General features: G+C 51.3%; 1 protein-coding gene across 6 annotated transcripts in view; it reads right to left on the bottom strand.

Annotated features, from left to right (window-relative positions):
* Nucleotides 1-22,105, bottom strand: part of Col18a1 (collagen type XVIII alpha 1 chain) — a 114,601-nt gene that overhangs the window by 29,664 nt on the left and 62,832 nt on the right. For all 6 annotated transcript variants that reach the window (XM_015989522.3, XM_076558562.1, XM_015989521.3 and 3 more), the window contains 4 exons: nt 13,868-14,412; nt 5,715-5,801; nt 4,239-4,295; nt 2,328-2,457 (listed from right to left, as the gene is read on the bottom strand). In XM_015989522.3, the coding sequence (XP_015845008.3) occupies nt 2,328-2,457; nt 4,239-4,295; nt 5,715-5,801; nt 13,868-14,412 (819 nt within the window). The remainder of the gene's footprint in view (nt 1-2,327; nt 2,458-4,238; nt 4,296-5,714; nt 5,802-13,867; nt 14,413-22,105) is intronic.

Raw genomic sequence — 22,105 nt, 5'->3', positions numbered from 1 at the left:
GTGTGTGTGTGTGTGTGTGTGTGTGCGCGCGCGCGCGCGCACATACATGGAGATATTATTATACATATAGAGAGATAGATATAGATGTTATATCTATATATTTAGATATATTACATAGATATAGGTATATATCCATATCCTCCGAGGGCAGGGTAGGAAGGGACAAAGAAAGGAAGCTAGCCAGGTGGTGGTGATGATGTCGCACGCCTTTAATCCCAGCACTCAGGAGGCAGAGGCAGGCAGGCGGATCTCTGAGTTCAAGACCAGCCTGGGTTGTTACACAGAGAACACCCTGTCCTGAAAAGACAAGAAAAGGAAAGGAAAGGAGATATAGATAGGTAGGTAGGTAGGTAGGTAGAAAGAATATATATTAGAGAAAGAGAATATGAAGAAGACAACAATTGTGTTTAAATCCAGAATACATAAAGAACTCTCAAAATTCAACAATAAGAAATCATACAGCCCATTAAAATTTGGTGTAAGATGAGACACAATGAGAAGACGCTCATTATCATGGTAACAAATGAGAGCATGAGGCAGGCCACCTCACATCCTTAACCCAGTCATGTCTAGTGACCTCACTGAGGTGAAGTGCAGAGACTCCCCCATACTAGGGTAGGTGGCAAACAGACAAACCACCTGCAAATGGTGTGGTGGCAGCTGAGACAGAAGTCCCAGGACAATTTCCTGTGAAACCACCTCAACTGGACATAGCACATATGCCCATCGCTAGGTCTCAAGCTAGACACAGTGCATCCGCCCATCACTAGGTCCTCAGGCTGGACATAGCACCTATATCCATCACTACCTCAGGCTGGACATAGCACCTATGCCCATCACTCAATGGTCCTCAATGGACATAGCGCATTCACCCATCACTAGGTAAATGGGCAAATGCATTGTGGTCTGTCCACACTGTGGATGATAGGTCAACCACAGACTAGCTATAATGTGAAAGCCATTTATAAAAGGGACAAAAATGCCAAGCAACCTCAGGTGATACGTACTGCATACCCCCACCTGTGATGTTCTGGGAAAGGACAATTGTCTGTGGCGACAGAAGGCAGAGCAGTGGGGGGGGGGGGGGGGAGGGCTGCCCAGGGAACCTGACAGAGTAGGGGCCATGTTTTGTCTTCCTTGGGATCCCAGAACACAGACAGATGGGAGTCAAGGCAGAGCTCACCTCAAGGCCCATGAGCTCACACAGCCCAGGTGGGATGTTAGTCCCCACTCACGAGCCAGGAAGTGGCTACTTTCCAGCCTTGCTTGACTTGTGGGTTAACCAAGGAAGGCAGCCAGGGCTGCTGACCAGTGGAAATCTAGACCCTGGATCTCACGGCTGTGAGTACTTGAGTCCTGTCAGCATCAGGAGGAGCCACAGCCTCCTTAGAACCTATGGAAGTCCTTTGGGAACCTGTGGGATCCCCAGAGACCATTCACAGGCTCTACTGTGCTTCAATCCCATAGAGCTGGAAGGAGGTATTTACACTGTTATGTTACCAGGTTTGCAAACCAGCAACACAGAGAACATCCCAAGACACACAATTCATATTTGACATGTCTCCTGCAGACCAGGAGCCTTGTGCATGTCTCCCCGACAGTGGCTTCTGTGGGAGACACATCCAACCCTAAATGCTGGCCCGTGGCACAGCCTGGACTAAGGACGTATTTTCCTCTACATCGCATTACTCCTCACTTGGACCAATTCAGTCTCTCCTATCAAACCTGATGGCCCTGAACCAGGTGTTGGCACATCTGGAAAGGTTCCTACATGTGACACACAGAGACAACAGAGGATGAAGGACATGTCACAACTGATGGTTTCAGAATTCTTCTGGGGCCAAGCCAGGAGCCTGCCTGAACAGGACCTTCTTAGAAGGCGGAAGGGTAGCAGATGGGGATGGTTCCGGCTCTGACGTAGCCCTCATCCAACACACACACAGACACACACACACACACACATAGACACACACACACAGACACACACACAGACACGCACATGCACACACACACAGACACACACACACATAGACACACACACAGAGACACACACAGACACACACACACATAGACACACACAGACAGACATAGACACACACAGACACACACAGACACACACAGAGACACACATAGACACACACACACAGACGCACACACACAGACGCACACACAGACACGCACACACAGACACACACAGTCACACACACACACGCACACACAGACACACATGCACACACACACACACACACACACACACACACACACGCATGCACGCACGCACGCACGCACGCACATGAACACACAGAGCACATCTAAAAAAGTTTTACCTCCTACAGAATCTACCGTGGTTTCTTCCTCCGTTCCTTCTGTTCTAGAATCTTGTGTGGTGCTGCCTCCAGCCAGGGGTGGGGAGGTGACAGGGGGTGGCTGGGGAAGCCTGGGTGCTGAGGATGTGTCCTGCAAGAGGAGGACAGGAAAGCTGGCTGTGTCATTCAGCAACACAACTATCCCGTGCATGACTGAGCTGACAGTTCTGTCTGGCTTGGGGGTTTACAGCTTATGGAATGGAATGCTTTACAGGGTTTTAAAGAAGATAAGGAAAACCATCACTCTAGTGGGGATGAATTCCCAGGACTTTCTGCAGAGCTATTTGCTGAAGCTTTTCATCAGCCTGGAGGTTGGTGTCATATACCTCAATAGTCCTTAATTCCTAAAACTTGACATTGCCAGAGGACCATGGACAAAGAGCCTTCCCAGGCCTAGTACAGATACTTCCTGTGGCTGGAGAACATCAGAGACGCCTAAGTGGGTCCTCTGGTGTCACAGTAGGGTGTATGGAACAGGTGTGTTCCGAGGGTCATGACGGAAACCTCCCCCTTGGTCCCAGCCCAAGCACTGGCCCAGCACTGACTTCTTATTGTTCTAATGAAGGCAGCTACTCTACCCTGCAGATCCTCTGCCTTACGCCCGGTTTCAAATACTCAGCTGGGGGACCTTGTGGGATGCAGCAGCATGGCCTATATTCCTGATAACTTCCTATCAATGACAGCGTGGTCCAGGCAGATGGACCTGGGGAGTACCTTGGCTAGGGTGATGCTGTGAGGCCTGGACACTCTTGATGTCACTGTTACACCAGACACCACAGATCAGAGTGGGTGTGGGGCACTAGAGGTCCACAGCTTTCGATCTTTGAAGGGAAGCTGCCACAGGGACCCTCCGATTGGCCAGGCCCTTCAGAGAGCCCCTCACAGTGGCCTGTGGCAGCAGGGCCAGACTCCTAGTTGGAGTGAGCAGGTCACAAGGGAGGACGAGGTGTGTGTGAGTGCTCAAACTAGTTAACAGCCATCTCTGGTCTACAGGTAAGGCAGTACTGGTGTGGCACGGCACTCATAGGCACATCTGTACTTCCAACATCTGCCACGCCCAGGGTACCCTGTGTAGAAGCAGAAGTTTGCAGATCTAATCTACATCTCTGAGGAGAAGGGCTTATGGCCATCAAGGGACACAGAATGCAGTCCCAGATGGCTGTGTCTCCTGTCCCTAAAACCTGCCTGTCCCTATCCCAGTACACATGTCAAGGAGTCCTCAACACCTCTTCTAGGAGTGGTGGCCATCCTCAAGCTACTTAGCATCCTGCAGTCTTCTTGACCCTGACACCCAAGGGCCACCTTAAAGACAGATTCCACAAACTAGATGCTGGCACAGAGGAGCCCAGGAGGTTCACTCAAGCATCCTTCTCATATGCAGAGTCCCTCTGTGTTCTCGGAACCCCGGACTGGAAAAAGCATGCAATGTGGCTGGTCCAGAAACTTCCCTACCATGCCGTTCAGTCTGGTCCTCTTGTTAGACACAAACCAGTTACGGTCCCACCCCAGCCAACAGCATCAACAAAACACTGGGTCTCCTCTGATGAGAACGCTCTTTCAGAGAAGAGTTTCTTGCTCAGGGCAAGAGGCTGTGGAGCCAGGCTGGGGACACTCAGACCGGTCCCTGCTGGGCATGTATCTGCATGACAGAGGGACTGATGGGCATGTCACACACACTTGTGCACACCACGCTCAGACCATATCTGTGTGGAGCCAGCCTGGGGACACAAGATCAACCTCAGACCGGTCCCTGCTGGGCATGTACCTGCATGACAGAGGGACTGCTGGGCATGTCACACACACTTGTACACGCCACGCACAGACCATATCTGCCCGAACCAGGGGATGACCTCACCACATACAGACACTCACCTCCTCCCTGGGAGGCTTGCTGCTTTCTTCAAGGCCACTTCCAAAGTCTCCAGATGCCTGCAGGGGTGTGAGAGAAGTGAGGAAAAAGTCAGGACCAGAGGCCCCATAACAGGGCAGCAACTGGACAGCAGCAAACAAGAGACCTGCTGGGTCAAAACCAGTCAGACTCGCTGCTCAGGCAAGCCAAGATGGTGCACCCTCCAGCAGGTTGTAGATCAAGGCTGTGCACTCCTGTCCTGGGACATGGCTGCCCTGTCCTAGGATGCCATCCTTGGGGGACAGGCAAAGCAGGTGGAGAGGTGCCCTAAGCAGCTCCAGTTCAGGCGGACACCGAAGAAGCGTACATGGAGTGTAGGTGTGTCACAATCATGTCCCACCCATCGTCTGCCTGGACTGTCTGTCTGCCTTGGTGCTCTCTCTTCCCTCCAGACTCTAGGAATTCTGGGGAGGCCAGGGGCCAGCCTTTCCTCCTACCAAAGTAGATAACTTAATATAGACCCAGAGGAGAAATAACATCTGGGCCCACAGAGCCCAGAGTGACATCTCGATGTCAAGGTGGACCAGGTGGGATGGGCATGCAGACACCCAGCATGGGTAGTATGTGTACATGCTCACTGGGTGGCATGCTCACGAGTGAATGTTACCCATCCACTAGAGACTGGTACTAGACAGAAGCCAATTACAATTCTGGTTTCTCTCCTGGAAAAGGTAATAGTTTTGGGAGTAAAATATAAAAACGGGAGTGTAAGGTAGGCAAATTCCACTGCTCACAGCCAAACACAGCCAGGCTCTGCCCAAGAGGAACTGGTGATGGGGATGATGTCATGTGCTATCTCCATTGGGACATCCTCCCCCACCCCCAATCCTGTCCTCTGGTAACAAGTGGATTGTTTTCCCTGGGGGTCATGACATTGTGCACATGCACACACAGACAACAGAAAAACATGGAGACACAGCACACAGAGATAGAGTACATATATACAGACCACACTGCATACGCCCCATACATACAAAAGATGCACAGCACACAGAAAACAAACACACTAGCAACACACACAGAGAGACACACGGACCACATACCACACATACAACAGATGCACTGTGCACAGAGACAACACATACCATACAAATAATAGCGGAGAAAAAAAAAGCAGCACATCAAGAGATACACACAATCACACAACAGACAGATATACCCTCCCTTCGACACACATCATCCATAGCATGTAAACATACATACAACCAAGCACACAGGCACTTTCCACAGTGTGACTCCTACATCACACACTGTGTCACTCTGGGTTGGTCTCTGACCTACACATTTCCCAGGCTGTCTGAAGTGGAAAGTTAAGGCAGGGACAGGTGTCGGAAGATATAGGTTCCTGGCACCCCACTGGCATCCTTTGGCTTTTCCCAGCACATCGCTTTGGGACCCTTGCTCACAGTGGGGAGACCCCCACCACCTCAGTCACTCACCCTGTCTTCATCATCGTCATCTTCATCCAAACAGTGGACAGGGCTCACCCGGGGGTTATTTCGTACCTTCAGCTCTGAGATCATCCCCTAGACAGGGGCAGAAGGTCATTAGTTTGAAAACGAAATGTCGCTCAATGGATCAGGTGTTTGGACACTCAAGCTGCCAGCTGGTGGCACTGTTTGGGAAGGTCTCGGGATCTTTAGGAGGTGGAGTCTCACTGCATTAAGTTACTGGGAGACCTCCTCGACATTGTACAGCCACACCCTCCTTCCTGTCCACTCTCCCGCTTCCTGACTGCAATGTGACCGGCTGTCTTCACGCCTCCGCCGCCACGCTCTCCCTCACAGTCACAGACTACCTCCTCTCAAACCGAAAAGCCAAAATAAACGCTTGCCTTCCTTTCTTTAGTGGTTTCTGGTCCGATATTTGGGAAGAGAAAGTAAGACCCTGGGGCCCTGGAGGCAGGTGCTCAGGCAGAGTCTCTGACTCATGCTGGCCCTCAGCCTGGCCTGATGTTACCAGGGAATCTCCCTTTTGTCAACAAGACTAAGACGCAAACTCATTCAATGGCTTTCAAGATGCGGCAGTTTCTGGGCCAAGCCAAGGGAGGCCATGAGGATCAGAGGCAGCTGACAATATACGCAGCCCCGCACCTCACACTTCCTGTCTAGATCGCTGGCTCTTAGGCAGGCTCCGAGGTGTCTGTCTGAGGGCACCTTGAAAGCTTTCCAACAGGACATGCCAGAGTTCACACACTTCTCCTGTGTTTACATTTTTACTTTGATTGTACTCTATTACGTTAATTTCAGTTTACTAAGAAGAGACCACACTTCCTCAATTCCAAAGTGACTTTTTTTTTGGGGGGGGGTTCCAGACAGGGTTTCTCTGTGTAGCTTTTGGAGCCTGTCCTGGACTCGCTCTGTAGACCAGGCTGGCCTCGAACTCACTGAGATTCACCTGCCTCTGCCTCTGCCTCCTGAGTGCTGGGATTAAAGGTATGCACCACCACCCAGCTGAAGTGACTTTCTTTCTTTCTTTCTTTCTTTCTTTCTTTCTTTCTTTCTTTCTTTCTTTCTTTCTTTCTTTCTTTCTTTCTTTCTTTTTTTTTTTTTAAGATTTATTTATTTATTATGTATACAGTGTTCTGTCTACATGTATGCCTGCACACCAGAAGAGGGCACCAGGTCTCATTATAGACAGTTGTGAGCCACCATGTGGGTGCTGGGAATTGAACTCAGGACCTCTGGAAGAGCAGCCAGTGCTCTCATCCTCTGAGCCATCTCTCCAGCCCCAAAGTGTCTTTCCAACAACACCTATCACAGCTGGGGCTGAGTGGAGGTGGGCAGATTTCTATGTGGCCTGATGGGAAATGCCTCCCTCTGGACTTTCAGTCTGCCTGTGAGAACAATACAGATCAACACTAAGGGAAGGGTGTGACTGTCCTACCAAAACTTGACATGGAGACCCTGAAATCTGAATTTCATACCAATTTTCACACATCACCAAATAACTTTTTGATTATCCCAGACATTTGAAAATGTAACCATCATGCTCGCTAGCGAGCCTTGCGGGAGCAGGTGATGGCTGGCCCATAATGTGCCAACAGGTCTGGTGTCCTGTTTATTTCATCAGCTGATACTCAACCCACCTCCCTGCCCCCCACAAGGGACATCTGACAACTCAAAGTCCCACCTCCATCCCCAGCTGGGTCCTGGCCTGAGGTCCCCCTCACCTCCTCATCTCAAAATTAACTTCAGTATGGCTTCTTTGGGAAATATTTGACCACTCGTGGGGTCAAAACCCACCTGGGATAGGTCTACCCCAGACCCCACGTTCCACAACTCTTCCCAGTGTTGAGGACAGCAAAGTCTGTGTGTGTGCACGTGTGTCCCGCACACGCACACTCATGTATACACACAGCTTGGCTTGCTTATGGTAGGTGAATGAGAAGCTAGAATGATTACAGTCGGGGAGAGGGAGGCGGGCTGTACCCCACAAACACCCCGACTTGGTCATTTCCAGCTAGGGCAAGGCTTCCCCTGGCTGTGAGCAGCGCACACACAGGGGTAACTGCACAGCAGGCAGGTACATGCTTGGGGATCACACCTGCAGCCTCCCAGCAGGCCCACACTGAGGGTGGTTTGGCTTCTAGTCCTTAGATAACTGCAGTCCTCACAGTTATCGCAGAAGCAGTATGGGCAGCGGGCCACGTTCACCCCACCTGACTGTGGTACATTCCAGAAAGATCTATGGCAGGAATCACCAGCAGGCAAGATGCTGATCTGTCCCCCACCCGCCAAGCTATATGGTGATGCCCATGATCCACAGCCATGCCCCTCCATTCCCACACTGACTCACACCTAGCTCCACAGGCACTAGCTCTCCAGAGGGTCTCAGGTGCAGCCCAGGGGCCAGCATCAGGGTGACATCTAGTGACACCTCAGGGAGATGACAACTAGGACAGACCTCACATGTCCAGGGGAGCACAGACACCACTGATGTCTACTGGGTAATCCCCAGGCATGTGAGAGGGAGGTGGTGATGTGACTCAACAGCAGCAGACTGAGAACCTGCTCTCAGTGACGAATGCTGGGATATATATGGGGACCACCGTCTCCCAGGTGCTGCCCTCAGTAGCTGGGGTACATAGGTTATCACTGAGGCCTGACTCTAGCATCCCTTGCTTAGCATCCCTGTACAGGTCCTTCTACATGCTCTCTACCCTCACCTGCCTACCCCTATACTCTCCCAAAGTCACCATAATTCACAGTGTCCTCAGCAGCTGAGAGGACAGAATCCCTACAAAGCCCTCAGGCCAATAGAGCCCATCTTCAAAAGCCACAGATTTCACCGGGCGGCGGTGGTGGTGGTGGTGGTGGTGGTGGTGCATGTCTTTAATCCCAGCACTCGGGAGGCAGAGGCAGGAGGATCTCTGTGAGTTCCAGGCCAGCCTGGTCCACAGAGTGAGTTCCAGGACAGCCAGGACTGTTTCACAGAGAAATCCTGTCTCGAAAAACAAAAACAAACAAACAAACAAAAAGCCACAGATTTCAAGGTACTGGCCATCAGGAAACCCAAGCCCTGTCCAATATCATGGGAGGTGAGTCTCTGGGGAGGAGCAACAGAAAGAAGGCCCTGGCCTGAGTCAACACTGTGGGCCTCGATGGGACACAGAAACAGGGCTTTACTGCTCAGAACCAACACTGTGACAGTGGGGACTCTGTGTCCCTATCCCAAGTGCTATGGTCATCTGAGGTTCAGGAGGCCTCTAGGTCAGGAGAAAAACAGAATTCTTATCTGTAGCCCCCAAAAGATGAATGGTCTGACTGCATTTGGGTCCAGGGGGATTCTGGGAGTTCCACCCAGCTAAGCACTAGGATAGCATATGATTGTGTGAGAAGGAAGATGTGTATGCGTGTGCATGTGCGTGTGCGTGCGTGTGCGTGCGTGCGTGTGTGTGTGTGTGTGTGTGTGTGTGTGTGTGTGTGTGTGTGTGTAGGAGAGTATCACTCATGCTCAGGAGCCCTGTACCATTCAGGCCCAGGCCCAGTACACTGAGCACAGGATTCACAGGCAGGAGGATGCACACTTCCTGCCAGTCAGCTTCCCAGGTCAACACCTCGTCTGGGGACAGAGCGGACATCTCAAGAAGCCCGCTCAGAGCTGCTGCAGCAGGTGCCAGGGTGACAGCTGAGAGCCCCCAGGGTCAGGAGGAACTGGGTTTAAATACTAGTAGAACACTGCTTCCTAAGGACCATGCTGGTGCTGGGGGCATTTTGGATGGTCTCAGCAACAGACGCACAGCATCCCACCCAGACGGGCTCACGGCTGTGGACCATGCCACACACTCTGCCAAGGCTGCCGGGCGCCGGCCTCTGGAAAAGGCCAACAGAGGGCAGAAAAGACTTGTGTCTTCGCTGAGTCCAGCTTTGTGCCCTGCCTCGGTGACTCTTCCACCCCCGCCTGGAGTTCTCCCAACAGCCAATGGGGAAGATGTCAGCCGTACAAAAGCCCTAAGACCCACAACAAATATTTAATGGACTTGGACCCAAAAGTTATGCAATCCAGACCTTGGAAACTGGGGGACTGTGAACATTTATAGATGAGTGCCACGTGAAACTCTGCCTGCCACACTGACCAACAGTGCCACGGGGAAGAGACCAAAAGGGACCAGCAGCAGCAGGAGGCACGGGCACTGTCTTGGCTCTCCTGGACCTGGTACGGCAAGAGCGGTGTACCAGCTAGCAGAGGTCAGAGGCTGAAGCCGTGATGTGGGGCCACCGGCTAGCTTGGTCTCAGGGACTGTGTCTTGGCTTCCCCGTGGCCTTCAGGGTGGCCTCTTTGTCCCTCCCCTTTTCCCTTAGCTCATCTTCTCCTCCCTACCTCCCTCCCTTTTCTACCTCCTATGGCCAGCCCAGTTCCTGCTGCCCTGGGACCCAGCCCTGCTGCCTGCTCTGTTTGCTAATGCCTTGCACCCCTACAGCCCTCACTCATTCTCTCACACTGCTTAGTGGTCCTCTAGCTTCAGGTCTCCGCTCCTGTGGCCAGGTCCCAACAGGCCACTTCATCACAGCCAAAGCCTCCTTTGGCTTCCTCACTCTCCCAGGAAGGAAACACCATACATGCTGTGGCAATGTACCCACCACAGGTTACTCTCACTTCAGATGCATAGAAGAGGGTCTGCAGAGCTTTCTATGTAAGAACACTGAGCAGGAACCAGTGGGAAAGACTGCTGAGAAGCCCCCGGAGAGATGGACTGAAAGTAGACCCATGAATGCTCCACTCTCCTTGATCAGGAACAGGAAAACTGCTGGGGTCAGATCCTGACCTCCGCTGCCTGCTCCACCCCTCCTACGGGAAGGCCTGTTCTGATGTCACACACTCGAAGGCTGGGGCAACCTACAGCACCAGCACACACATCATGGACTTTTCTAGTGGAGCCATAGCTGCACCCAGAGGTAAATTCACAGCCTCAAGTCTCAATGAAGGAAATGAAAATTGACCTTAAGATGCTCACAGCTGAATGAGAACATCAGGAAAGCCGTGCTTAGCAGGGTCTCTCCTGGGGTCAAAGACACCAGCGATTGGGGTGCAGGGGTTGCTGGAGTTGAAAGAGAACCACAAAAGATGGTTAGGCCAGGAAGCCGTGGAACTCATACAGACAAAGCAGGGCTGAGCTGGGCTCAACAGGGAGTACCGGCCCAGCAGGTGGGAGGCCCTGGGTTTAATCCTGCCTAGCATCCCACGCTGGGAAAGAAAGACAAAAGAAAACCAAGAGGATGAGAAGAAGTAGAGGCACCTCTGACAGGAAAAATGGCCAAGAGGAGTTATAACTACCAGACACACAAAATAACAAACAGAATGCCTGTACTGAAACACAGTCGGAAGCCAGGCTTTAAGGAAACTGATAACCAGATGATGTTCGTGACCAAACTCAAAGGGACAGACAAGAGGACAAAGACAGCCATCTGGCCGGGCGGTGGTGGCGCGCACCTTTAATCCCAGCACTCGGGAGGCAGAGGCAGAGGCAGGCGGATCTCTGTGAGTTCGAGGCCAGCCTGGGCTACCAAGTGAGTTCCAGGAAAGGAGCAAAGCTACACAGAGAAACCTTGTCTCGAAAAACCAAAAAGAAAAAAAAAAAAAAAAAAAAAAAAAAGACAGCCATCTGTGAGGACTGTCACCCAGCAAGGACCAGGCTTGGGTGGCTGAAGGCACAGCCCGGCTCTCCCTGGCAGTGTGTGGACGCAGGCGGGGCAGAGCATCCTCACTTGAGATGACTCAGAGTAAGCCTAGCTCTCCATCCAGCTGGCTCTCCAGTTTCCCTGACTCCCAGAGTTCTGGGCTACCTTCGGTCATGTTACGGATCACATGACATGATGACTCCTCCCCTAAGACCTCAGCACCAAGTCTGCAAATCCAACTTGTGCTAAATCCAACTCTCTTCCGTTCTGCTACCGGCACATGTCCCGGGCTCCAGCCAGCATCTGGTTTAAATGGAAAGGATGCTGAGACCCGGGCCACGGGAGCAGGCAGGGTCAGACTGCTGAGGTCGGTTGGGGAGGCATCTGCGTTCTGCACAGAGCCAGCACAGATCCCTGAACACTTTGCCAACCACCAAATTTTTTCCCTATCAAAAGTTGTGGGATTTTTTTCCCTCCAGACCCAAATTAAGCAAAGAAACACTTTAAATGTCCCCAATGTTGTTGTTTTTCAGTGAAAAGACAAATGGCAGACTTGGAAATAAAATTTGTGCATACACAGCCAGGGATAAAAGTTTCTTTCAAATATAAAGAGTTGTATAAATCAATAAGAAAGGGCTGAATTCCCCTACCAAAACCCAAAGCAGGAAGAAGAAGAAGAAGAAGGAGGAGGAGGAGGAGGAGGAGGAGGAGGAGGAGGAGGAGGAGGAGAAGGAGAAGGAGAAGGAGAAGGAGAAGGAGAAGGAGAAGGAGAAGGAGAAGGAGAAGGAGAAGGAGAAGGAGAAGGAGAAGGAGAAGGAGAAGGAGAAGGAGAAGGAGAAGGAGAAGGAGAAGGAGAAGGAGAAGGAGAAGGAGAAGGAGAAGGAGAAGGAGAAGGAGAAGGAGAAGGAGAAGAAGAAGAAGAAGAAGAAGAAGAAGAAGAAGAAGAAGAAGAAGAAGAAGAAGAAGAAGAAGAAGAAGAAGAACAGAAAAAGAGAAAAGAAAAGAAAAAAGGCGAAGTTTTCATTCACAAACACACCAAGAAATGAAAATGCCCAGACACAGCTTGTCTACATATCCAACCAGCCACCCTCTTTTACACAGCCTGGCAAGGCCCAGTCAGTGACGAGGTTGCCTCACTCAGGGAGGCTGTGCCCTCCATCAGCACCACTGGGGAAGATGATACCCTCAGCAGTCTCGTGATCACTGTTCCTCACCCAGCTCTGCTGGTGAAGGAGGAGATGTACGAGACCTGTGGGGTCTGCCACCCCCTTGGGAAATGATGGGGACAGCACATGACAAATGTCCCACTCTGGAAACGATGACGCTCAGCTTTCTGGTAATCGCATTTGAAGACCAGAAGGAAAACACACAAGGGCCCAGTTTGGTGCCAAAGTCCTGGTAGCTCTTGAACCCCGTGGGTTAAAAGTTCCTGCCAGAGGTAGACGGTCAGCTTTCAGAGCTGTGGCCACAGGACTTAGAACAACTTACAACAGGAGGCCCTTGTCTGGGTCATAATTGAGTGTCTGTCCCCTGGGGACGTGTCCTCCCTTGCACACACAGGGACCCCTGTCTGGGTTGGGCAGGGGCGTCCAGCTGCAGACGGCTGGCGTGCTGAATTCAGGAGCCATGAGTCAGTGCCAGCTGAGGATCCCCACGCACTTGTTCCCAAGAGGCTCGGCTCCCGGCTGGGATCTTAGGAAGAGTGCCCTCCTATGAGAAACAAGGGCCCAGAAGGGAGGGACTTTCCTGCGGAATGGTGGGAAGGAGTCACAGGCCTGTCTGTCACTGTCACCCAGTGAGTCTGGAGCTAGTCTCAGTCTTCATTAAAACAATAAACAGCCCAGAACAGCTGACCTAAGCAGGTCTGTTGTGTGGAATCCCAGTCCCCATTGCCAGCAGGGTGCTCCCTCAACTGTGGGTGCAGCCTACACAGGAAGACCCTACAGGCTTTAAATGAGTCATTTTGGTTGTTGTTTTGAGACAGGGTCTCAAACGGACCTGGAACTCCAGATCACTCTCCTCCCAGTTCCCAGGTGGGATCTCAGGCAGATGTCTCCAAGTCTGTCTTTTCCACCAGATGCCTGAGCACTTACGTTTCAGGTGGAGCAGCTGAGCCTAGACTAAGCCCCACACTCTCCCTGTCTAAGCTTGGAGTTTCCAGCTCACCACAGGCCCCGGCTCATACCTGAGGAGGGGGTCTGGATCAACTCAGGATGGGAGCCTGAGGAGAGATGGTCTCCTGCAGTCATCTTGTGGACTCTGGGATCTCAGAGAACTCACACAAGCCCAATGTGATGCTTCCAGGGTACCAAAGGACAAGAGTTGGGGGGAGCACATGCCATTCCAACCACAAGCGGGGGAAGAGTGGGCCAGCACCTCAGGCTGCAGCATCTACTGGAGGAACCCGCTTTCCCCGGTTCCCATTCTCCCTCCTCCCCTGGACCAGCACACAGCAGGGCAGGATAGGTTACCTGGAACTTATCAGGGTCAGCTGCTCCAGCCTGACCCACAAAGAGGCCAGAGTCACGCTCCAGCTCCAGACCCTGTGGGGACCGAGCAAGCGGTACCCTCTGGAACTCTTCACAGTCTATGTAGAGAGCCACATAGCCTCCATCCACGCTGAGCGCGAAGTGTGTCCACTGGCCAACAAATGCAGGGAGGCGGAAGCTGGCCCCCGTCTGGGTCTGGCTGGCCCCGGGCTCCGTGTAGAGCAGTGAGATGTTCTGGTGTCCATCTTGCACCCCCGAAAGCTTCACACCCAGTGAGACCACGGTCTGTGCGGCGTCCGTGATGGCAAACAGCACCCCTGCAGCCTTCGTGGCTGGCTGAACACTAAACAGGAGTGAAAAGTCACGGAAGAAGAGTCTAGGGAAGTGGTACTGGGCCACCTGGCCACTGCTGGAGTCCGGTCCAAAGACGTAGGCTGGCCCGACGTGAGGGTCGTCGACTTGTGAGATCTGATGGGGCAGAGGGTCCCCAAGGAGCTGCAGCAGCCCCACCTCCTCAGCAACATTCTCTGAAAAGAGAAGGACATCTGGTGAGGTGGCCGCACGGGAACAGACAAGGCCACAGTGGCATCCTAGGAGACACAGGCCACGAAACTACCTCCTTATCCAGGTCTAAGTGGCCCACTCTTCGGTCCTCTCCTGGCTTCCATGGGCTCACAGGCCAAAGCAAATATCCCAAGATGGAGTGAGGAGCTGGGGCACGGAGTCCCCCACTCTGACGCTCCAGGAGGAGCACAGACGTGGAGCAAGACCTCTCTCTAAGGCAAAGAGAGAGGCGGCGGCACACGGTACTCCTGCCTGAAGCTCCACCTGCTCTGGGAGCCAGCTAGAGATAAACTGAACCTGGGAGACTCAGATGGCCAGGCTCCCAAGTTGGCTTTCCCAGGCTTCATCTGTCATTGTGGTTTCTAAGTTAACATCAAACTCTCCCTCTGGTTCCCCACACGCCTGTTCCTCAGGCTATGTTACAGGGCAGGAAGACAGGACAGCTCCTCCTTGGCCATTTCTGCTCCCTGAAGGTTGCCACCACACTGTGGTGTAGAAGGCCGCCCCAAGGCTGGAAGCAGCAGCCCTATATAGACTCCCACAGATTCACAGCTCTTCTGACGTGTCCCAGAGCAGCCAGTAACCCATGCCATTTACTCAATTCACTCCTGGCACCGTCTTGAGGTGGACACAGATGTACGAGCCCCTTCCTGTCTTTAGGCAAGGGCCACCAGGGCCACTGAATGCACACGAGCAGCACAGCATTACAAAGCCCGAGAGGAGGTGCCTGGGCAAGGGGAATGTTCATGGTCAAGGGCTCTTCTAGGAAGGGACGGCTGGAGGCAGCCATGCTTAGTAGTATGTAAGTGTGTAAGGACACCATGCCTCAGGTCAGGCTCCAGCTCTGGGGCTAGAGTGACAAGGCCCCTACAGAGTGGGAGATGGGAAAATGCTGAACCCCCAACTTTACAGGACAAGCTGAGTCACTCACTAACCCCCTTGAAAACAGAAGACAAGAGCCACCATAGAGCACATCGCTCAGGAGACAAAGAATAGCTTTGTGTGCTATGTAGACATCCCGGAACTGCTACAAGGGTCCCTCCATAAGCCTCACCCTGTCACATTCTCCTTAATAAGCCCTGAGTGCCAACCAGACATGGTGCTGGCCGGGTACGGAGTGGGCACAGCTTAGCGGGGGCATGGCTGGCAAGGACTGCCTGCAGCCTTCAAGCTCAGAGCGGAGAAGGCTAACGCGCTAGCCTTGGGCGCTCAGTGATCCATCACAATCATAGCTGGTACGGCGTGCCCTTCTCACCAGCGAGGCTGGGCCCCGGAGTTCCCACTGAAGTTCTGAAGCCAAGTCAGGCATGCTGCCTGAGTGCTGGAGATGAGGCCACTCTGCCCCTGCCCCTTCCAGACAGCAACAATCCTGGGTGCCCCACTAGCAGCCCAGCAGGCAGGACTCTACAGCTGCTGGCTTCCTGGGCTGGAAGGCACCACCAGTGTGTTACACGATGACCCCAGGATCCTTAGAGACCTACAGCCAGCTCTTTCCAAGTCCTTCCATTTCCTTTCTATGAACTTCTTTTTGGCTCTGCTGGGAGTAGATGCCAAATGCCAGGGCAGTAAGATCACTGGCTCTGTTCTCTGGTTACAGCATCGTGATGGGGGAAGGGCCTGGCTGCCTAGGCCAGGAAGCTCATTCCCCTGTAAGGAGCAAAGCCCGTGCCATGCTTCTAGAGGACGGGGGTGGGGGGGGGCGGCTTTGCAAGTGGGGGCTCCTCTAGTCACCCACCTGGCCTCAGATCCAGGAATGGGGGTCCTACCTGGGTAAAGCCCACCTCCCCTGAAGTGAGCAAGTACAGTTCTGAAAAGTCCGTGTTTAAACATGCATACCCTTTAGCCACATGTGGAACCAATTGCAGCCAGCACCCCCCCCCCTCCCCACAAACACAGCCAAGGCCTGGTTCTGGAGGGACCAGTACAGAGAATGCCTGATGCTCCCACCTGACTGAACGAAGCTCCTGATGGTACAGGAGCCCCTGTCAGCCTCCCTCCCTGGACTACAACCATTTCCTTTCCTCGGCTGAAGTGCAGCTTTCTAGACACCTCACCTCCCAACACCTTCACTGCCAACCTCACCAGCAAGGCCTGGTTCGGGGACATGGAGGGCAAGCGGTACAGCCCTTTGGCAAGGGCGAGACTTCGGCAAGGGCTCAGTATGGCAAATGTCACGAGAAAAAGACCCTTCACAGGGACCCTGGCAGGAAGAAGGATCATCAGCACCAGGATAAGAGGGCACCTCTAAGCAGGAGACATTCCCTCCTCCCTCAGCAAGGCTCCTGGTCAACCCAATTGGTCCACCCTGGAGAATGGCCTCCAACTAAGCCAGCACCCTGTGGGCTGCTCAGGGGTACCTGACTCCTCTAGTGGAGTCCTGAGATAGAGCAGACTTGTCATCCTAAACATGTCCTGCTTCTGACATCCAGGGCCCCATAGCTTGCCAACTGGCTCTCCCAGGGATGTGGCCTGGGAACATTCATCCATTCATCGCTGCGTGGTGGATTTAGCCTTTGCTAGTACAAAACAAAAAAAAGAGGTTTCTGGGCTACACGCTGCTTGGATAAAAGCATAGACCCACGATGGCTCCCAGAGCTGGCGGAAAACGTACCACTGCCATGTTGGGAAGCTGAAGTGGGAGGAGCCAGCAGCCACAGCGCTGTTTCAGGCTTAAAAGGCTGCAGTTTAAAGCAATAGGCTCAAGGTAATATAAAAAATAAGCCACATAAAGATGGCTACCACACAGAGAATCTGGATTATGTTCTCTTTGATATTTGTAACTAAAGAAAAACATTTGATTGCAAAAACTGTTGAGTTATGCCAAAATGTGTATTTTAAAGGTACCTTGACTTCAAAATTTGGATATAAGGATATGTTACTTTGGAAAAGAGGTTCTGCTTTTGTTTCTACAGAAAGCCAGAGGCTATGGATTTGTTCCAGATTAAGATACATCAGGTTTGACCAGCCAAGACCCCCTGAAAGGTCTCCGATGACACCATGGCCCAGATGATCCAACACCCAGAATCGTTTCAAGGCAACTGGCTCAGACGATACAGCCTCACGGACTACTCCATGATCCTTAAATTTTCTTTGTGTCCCCATAAGATACAGTGCCCCCCTCCAGCAGGAAGTAGTAAGAGAAGCTACGCCCAAATTCCCAAATATACCAAACTGGCTTTGGAGATGTGTAAAAGTTAAAACCTTCCTTTTTAAAAAAAAATAAAAGGGGAAGTGCTGTGGGATGGTCTGTATGTCAAATTGCTGTGATTGGTCAATAAATAAAACACTGATTGGCCAGTGGCCAGGCAGGAAGTAGGTGGGACAAGGAGAGAGGAGGATTCTGGGAAGCGGAAGGCTGAGGCAGAGAGACGCTGCGAGCCGCCGCCATGACCAGCAGCATGTGAAGACACCGGTAAGCCACCAGCCACGTGGCAAGGCATAGATTTATGGAAATGGATTAATTTAAGCTATAAGAACAGTTAGTAAGAAGCCTGCCACGGCCTTACAGTTTGTAAGCAATATAAGTCTCTGTGTTTACTTGGTTGGGTCTGAGCGGCTGTGGGACTGGCGGGTGACAGAGATTTGTCCTGACTGTGGGCAAGGCAGGAAAACTCTAGCTACAGGATATGGCCTGGGAACATTCATCCCTGGGCTGGCCACTGGCTTTCCCCACACGAGCCTGTCCCTGTTCTCTCTGGCCTCCCAACCCTGTAGAACTCAGGCTAAGGCAGCCCTGGCCCACAGAGCTGGGTTCCAGGCCTGGGTTCTGGATATGCATTTGGTGTTCCTAGAGCCCAGGTAGATGTCACGATGAGGGAACTTCCAGTCCAGCACCAGAGAGGAGCATGTCTGAAATGCCCAACTGCCAACCAAGTAACTGCTATGGAATCTTCTGGAGAAACTGGCTCTTCAGACAAACATTTCCCTTGAGTCAGAGGGAATTCATGGCAGCCCCTCCCTGCTTCTAACTTCTGGGGTCTCTTCAGACACAGACAGATGCAACAGCTGAGTGGGGACATGGGATGGTAACAACTTCTGTGCTGGACCTGCCCTGGGTAGCCAATGGTCACCTAGTACATAGTTGCAGAACCTAGGGTATAAGTCCAACAAGCATTTCAGCGTAAGACTGTCCAAACTGCTGTGGAGAAAGGCTCAGGGGAGTTATTTGAACTAAAGAGCCAGCATGCAGAGCTTTATTACATCCACCTAGGCCTGGCTCAGCTGACCTGAGGGAGACGGACTGCACCAGACTCACTGTGGAATGAGGCCTTGGAGGGTAGTTTTGTGAAGCCTTGAATGGAGCCATATTAAGAGACAGTCAGAGCCCTCGTGGAATTGAGAAACTATAGCCAATCCAGAGCAAGGAAAAAGCTGGGGGGGGGGGGGGAATCGCGATCAATAAAAACCATACAGCAGGAGGGTGGTTTGGGTTCAAGTGGGCCAGCAACCTGAATACACTGGAAATTCTCGGGTGGAAGACAGACTGAGTAGGCCGAAAGCAAAGAGTAGACGTAAACACAAACAACAGCCCCGCAAAGAAAAACCTGGCAAAACAGCACACAAGGGCTGAGCAAGCATTGCAACCACCCCACCTAGAGCAGAGTTCATCCTTTGACCTAGGTCTGAGAGCTGACCAGCTAGTTCACGTGGATCTGGCAATGGTGCCCTAGGCACACACACAACAAAGTGGTGTCTTAATGGCACCCCCATGGCATCTTTTCTGCTCACACTGAAAGAATCTCAGGGAGATGGAAGGTCCTGAGCCTCAAAGGTGTCTATACAAAGTCCCGTAATGCTACTTTGTAACTCAGTAGCAATTAGACAGTGTAAAAAGCCCAGGGTGGGCAGACATCTGACCTCCCTATTAAAAGAAAAATACACAGAACAAAACATTCCCAGAAACAAAACTGCACCTTGCCCGAAAGACTTGAGCTGCCCTCTCCCCAATGGTCAGTGTGGCTCAGTGGCCCTGGTGGGTATTTTCTGGTGAGGAGGTGGCTCAGATGTGATCCTGCTTTGAAGAGGAAGGTCCTGCATCTCGAGGATGGGGCGCCACATGGGCAGGGTTCTCCCCCGGACCCAGATCAAGACCTACTTACGGTGCTGGGCCAGTGTTTAGTATACACAGACAGAAAATCCAGTGCACCAGAAGGTAAGTAGGCCATTAAGACAAGAAGAGGAAACACCTGAAGGTGCTCGGGTGGGCGGAGTTATCCCAGGGTGTTAAAGAAAATGCCAGAAGCATGCAGCCACAGGAAAGAGGGGCAGGGCAGCTCCCAAGACCCTGGAACTGTGTTAAAGGAGCTGTCACATGGAGGCAGAGGCCACTCATGCAAAGTGAGAATCAATGCCCACACCCTGCTCCTGTGTGCATCCACACACATGCACGAAGACCCCCGTGGACAGAATAATGGTCCCCAAAGACACCCACTGCAATGAATGCTACTCTACCCCACAAAGGACTACCACCGTGGGACTTGGGTTGCACACCTTGAGACAGGAATGAACTATCTACCCACACATTCATGAATGTCCTTACTCCAGGCTAGAGGCTCATGCTCAAGTAGGGAGGCTGAGTTCTGGGCCAGAGATGCTGACTACAGGAGCTCCTTGCCTGCTGGCACCTAGGCTAGTCACCGATATGTAATCTGAGCTAATGGTTTGCCTTTTTGAAGAAAAATGTTTCAAAGTGAGTTCCTGGAGGACTCTGAGAAATGGAGGCAGAGCGGAGAGAGCCAGGAATGGCTCCTTTGGAGCAGACAAGTGGGCTGCTAAGTCCATTGATGAAGTCCGTGATGCTGGGAATGGGGCACCTACACAAGGCCTGCTCCCCATGCCTTTCCCTGGTACCTGTAGAGGAATCTGAGAGCCTACCTGCTGTGAAATCTCCTACAAGGGACCTCCACTCCTGCCTTGAGGACCCGACTCCCTTTCACAGTCCACCTCATAGTGTTTATCTGCCCGTCTGTCCACAGCATCAGTAAATCTTCTAAGAGACTCTTTACCCCTAACAATCTGTCTTTAGTGTCCCCTTGAGCCCTTCATACCAGAACTTTCAAGTCCTACACTGTGAAATCAGAGGACAGGCAGGGATTGGAAGTCACATGGTCACATGAAGAATCAAATATCCCCAAAAGGATGAAGCACAGTCAATGATTAAAGCAGTTCTCTAAGAGAACACCTGGCTACTCCACATTTTGTTTTCTTCCAATGTAAATATACTCAAGAGCTTATTATATTTTTGTTTCAGGATGCATGTATATAAAAATGTCATCCAGGAGCCAGGCAGTGGTGGCGCATGCCTTTAATCCCAGCACTTGGGAGGCAGAGGCAGGCGAAGCTCCATGAGTTTGAGGCCAGCCTGGTCTACAGAGTGAGTTCCAGAACAGCCAGTTCAAGGCCAGCCTGCTCTACAAAAACAGAGTTCCAGGACAGCCAAGGCTACACAGAGAAACCTTGTATCGAAAAACAAAAACCAAAACCAAAGGCAAAAAAAAAAGCAAACCATAACAAAAATAGATAAATGAAACTCTGTCTCACAAAACAGAAACAAAAAGAGTCATTAAGGGATGGCAACAATAAAAAGGGTGGAGACAGAGCTACAAGAGAGTAGCACATTTGAATACCACTGAAGTTAAGCTAGTGTATGTCCAAACTGGATGACAATTGTAAAACTATACATGGTAACCACACACACAAAAATAAAAAAGTATACATAAAAAGAAAATAAGAAAGGAATTAAACATTTCATTACAAAATCAACTAGAGGAGCTAGAGAGAGATGACTCAGTAGTTAAGAGTGCTGGCTGCTTTTTGCAGAGGAGCTAGGTTTGGTTCCCAGTACCCTCAAGGCAGTTCATAACTGTGCATAACTCCAGTTCCAGGGGATCCACAGCTCTCTTCTGACCTCTGCAGGCACCAGGCATGCATGCACTGCACATACGTACATGTAAACAAAACACACACATAAAATAAAAACAAATAATTATTTTTTTTAAAAAATCATCTAAACAGAGAGTAGAGCAGGAAATGAGGAACAGAAGTATTAGACACAAAGCGTATCAACAGCAGTGACAGAAGTCCTCAAGAGCAGCAATTACAATAAATGTAAATGGACTAAATGTCAATCTAAAGAGAAGGGATTTGTGCCAGTGGAATCTACAAGTAAAGGTGTCTACTACTGATCCCAGGAACCCATAAGGTGGAAAGAACTGACAATTATAAGTTGTCCTCCAATTACTACATGTGAGCGATGGTACAGGTATGTGTGTATTACACATACACAAATAAATAAAAATAAATAATTAAAAAAATTTAAAGATAGAGCCTGGCCAAGTAATTAAAAAAAAAAATCATATGCTCTCTACCTGAAACTTTTTCTATCCAAACAGATTGAAAGTGAAAGGACCACCCGTGTGGAGAGAATGCAAGGCAGCTTCTATAATACCAGAACAGAGCTTAAACCAATGTGTCACAAGAGGGAAAGGAACCAATACAGGAGGGAGCTATGACAGTAACAGACCCCTAACATACATGAAGCAAAACGACAGAACACGAGGAGAGACAGACAGTTCTACAACCGAGGTGACTTCCACACCCTCTCACCAGAGGGTTGAACAATTCCTGGTAGAATTCCTCGGGTCTTCAGGCATGTGC

The sequence above is a fragment of the Peromyscus maniculatus genome, chromosome 21, assembly GCF_049852395.1.
Source record: "Peromyscus maniculatus bairdii isolate BWxNUB_F1_BW_parent chromosome 21, HU_Pman_BW_mat_3.1, whole genome shotgun sequence".
Lineage (NCBI taxonomy): Eukaryota > Metazoa > Chordata > Mammalia > Rodentia > Cricetidae > Peromyscus > Peromyscus maniculatus.
The sequence above is the reverse complement of the archived record's forward strand: the minus strand, read 5'-3'. Positions and strand labels throughout refer to the sequence as shown.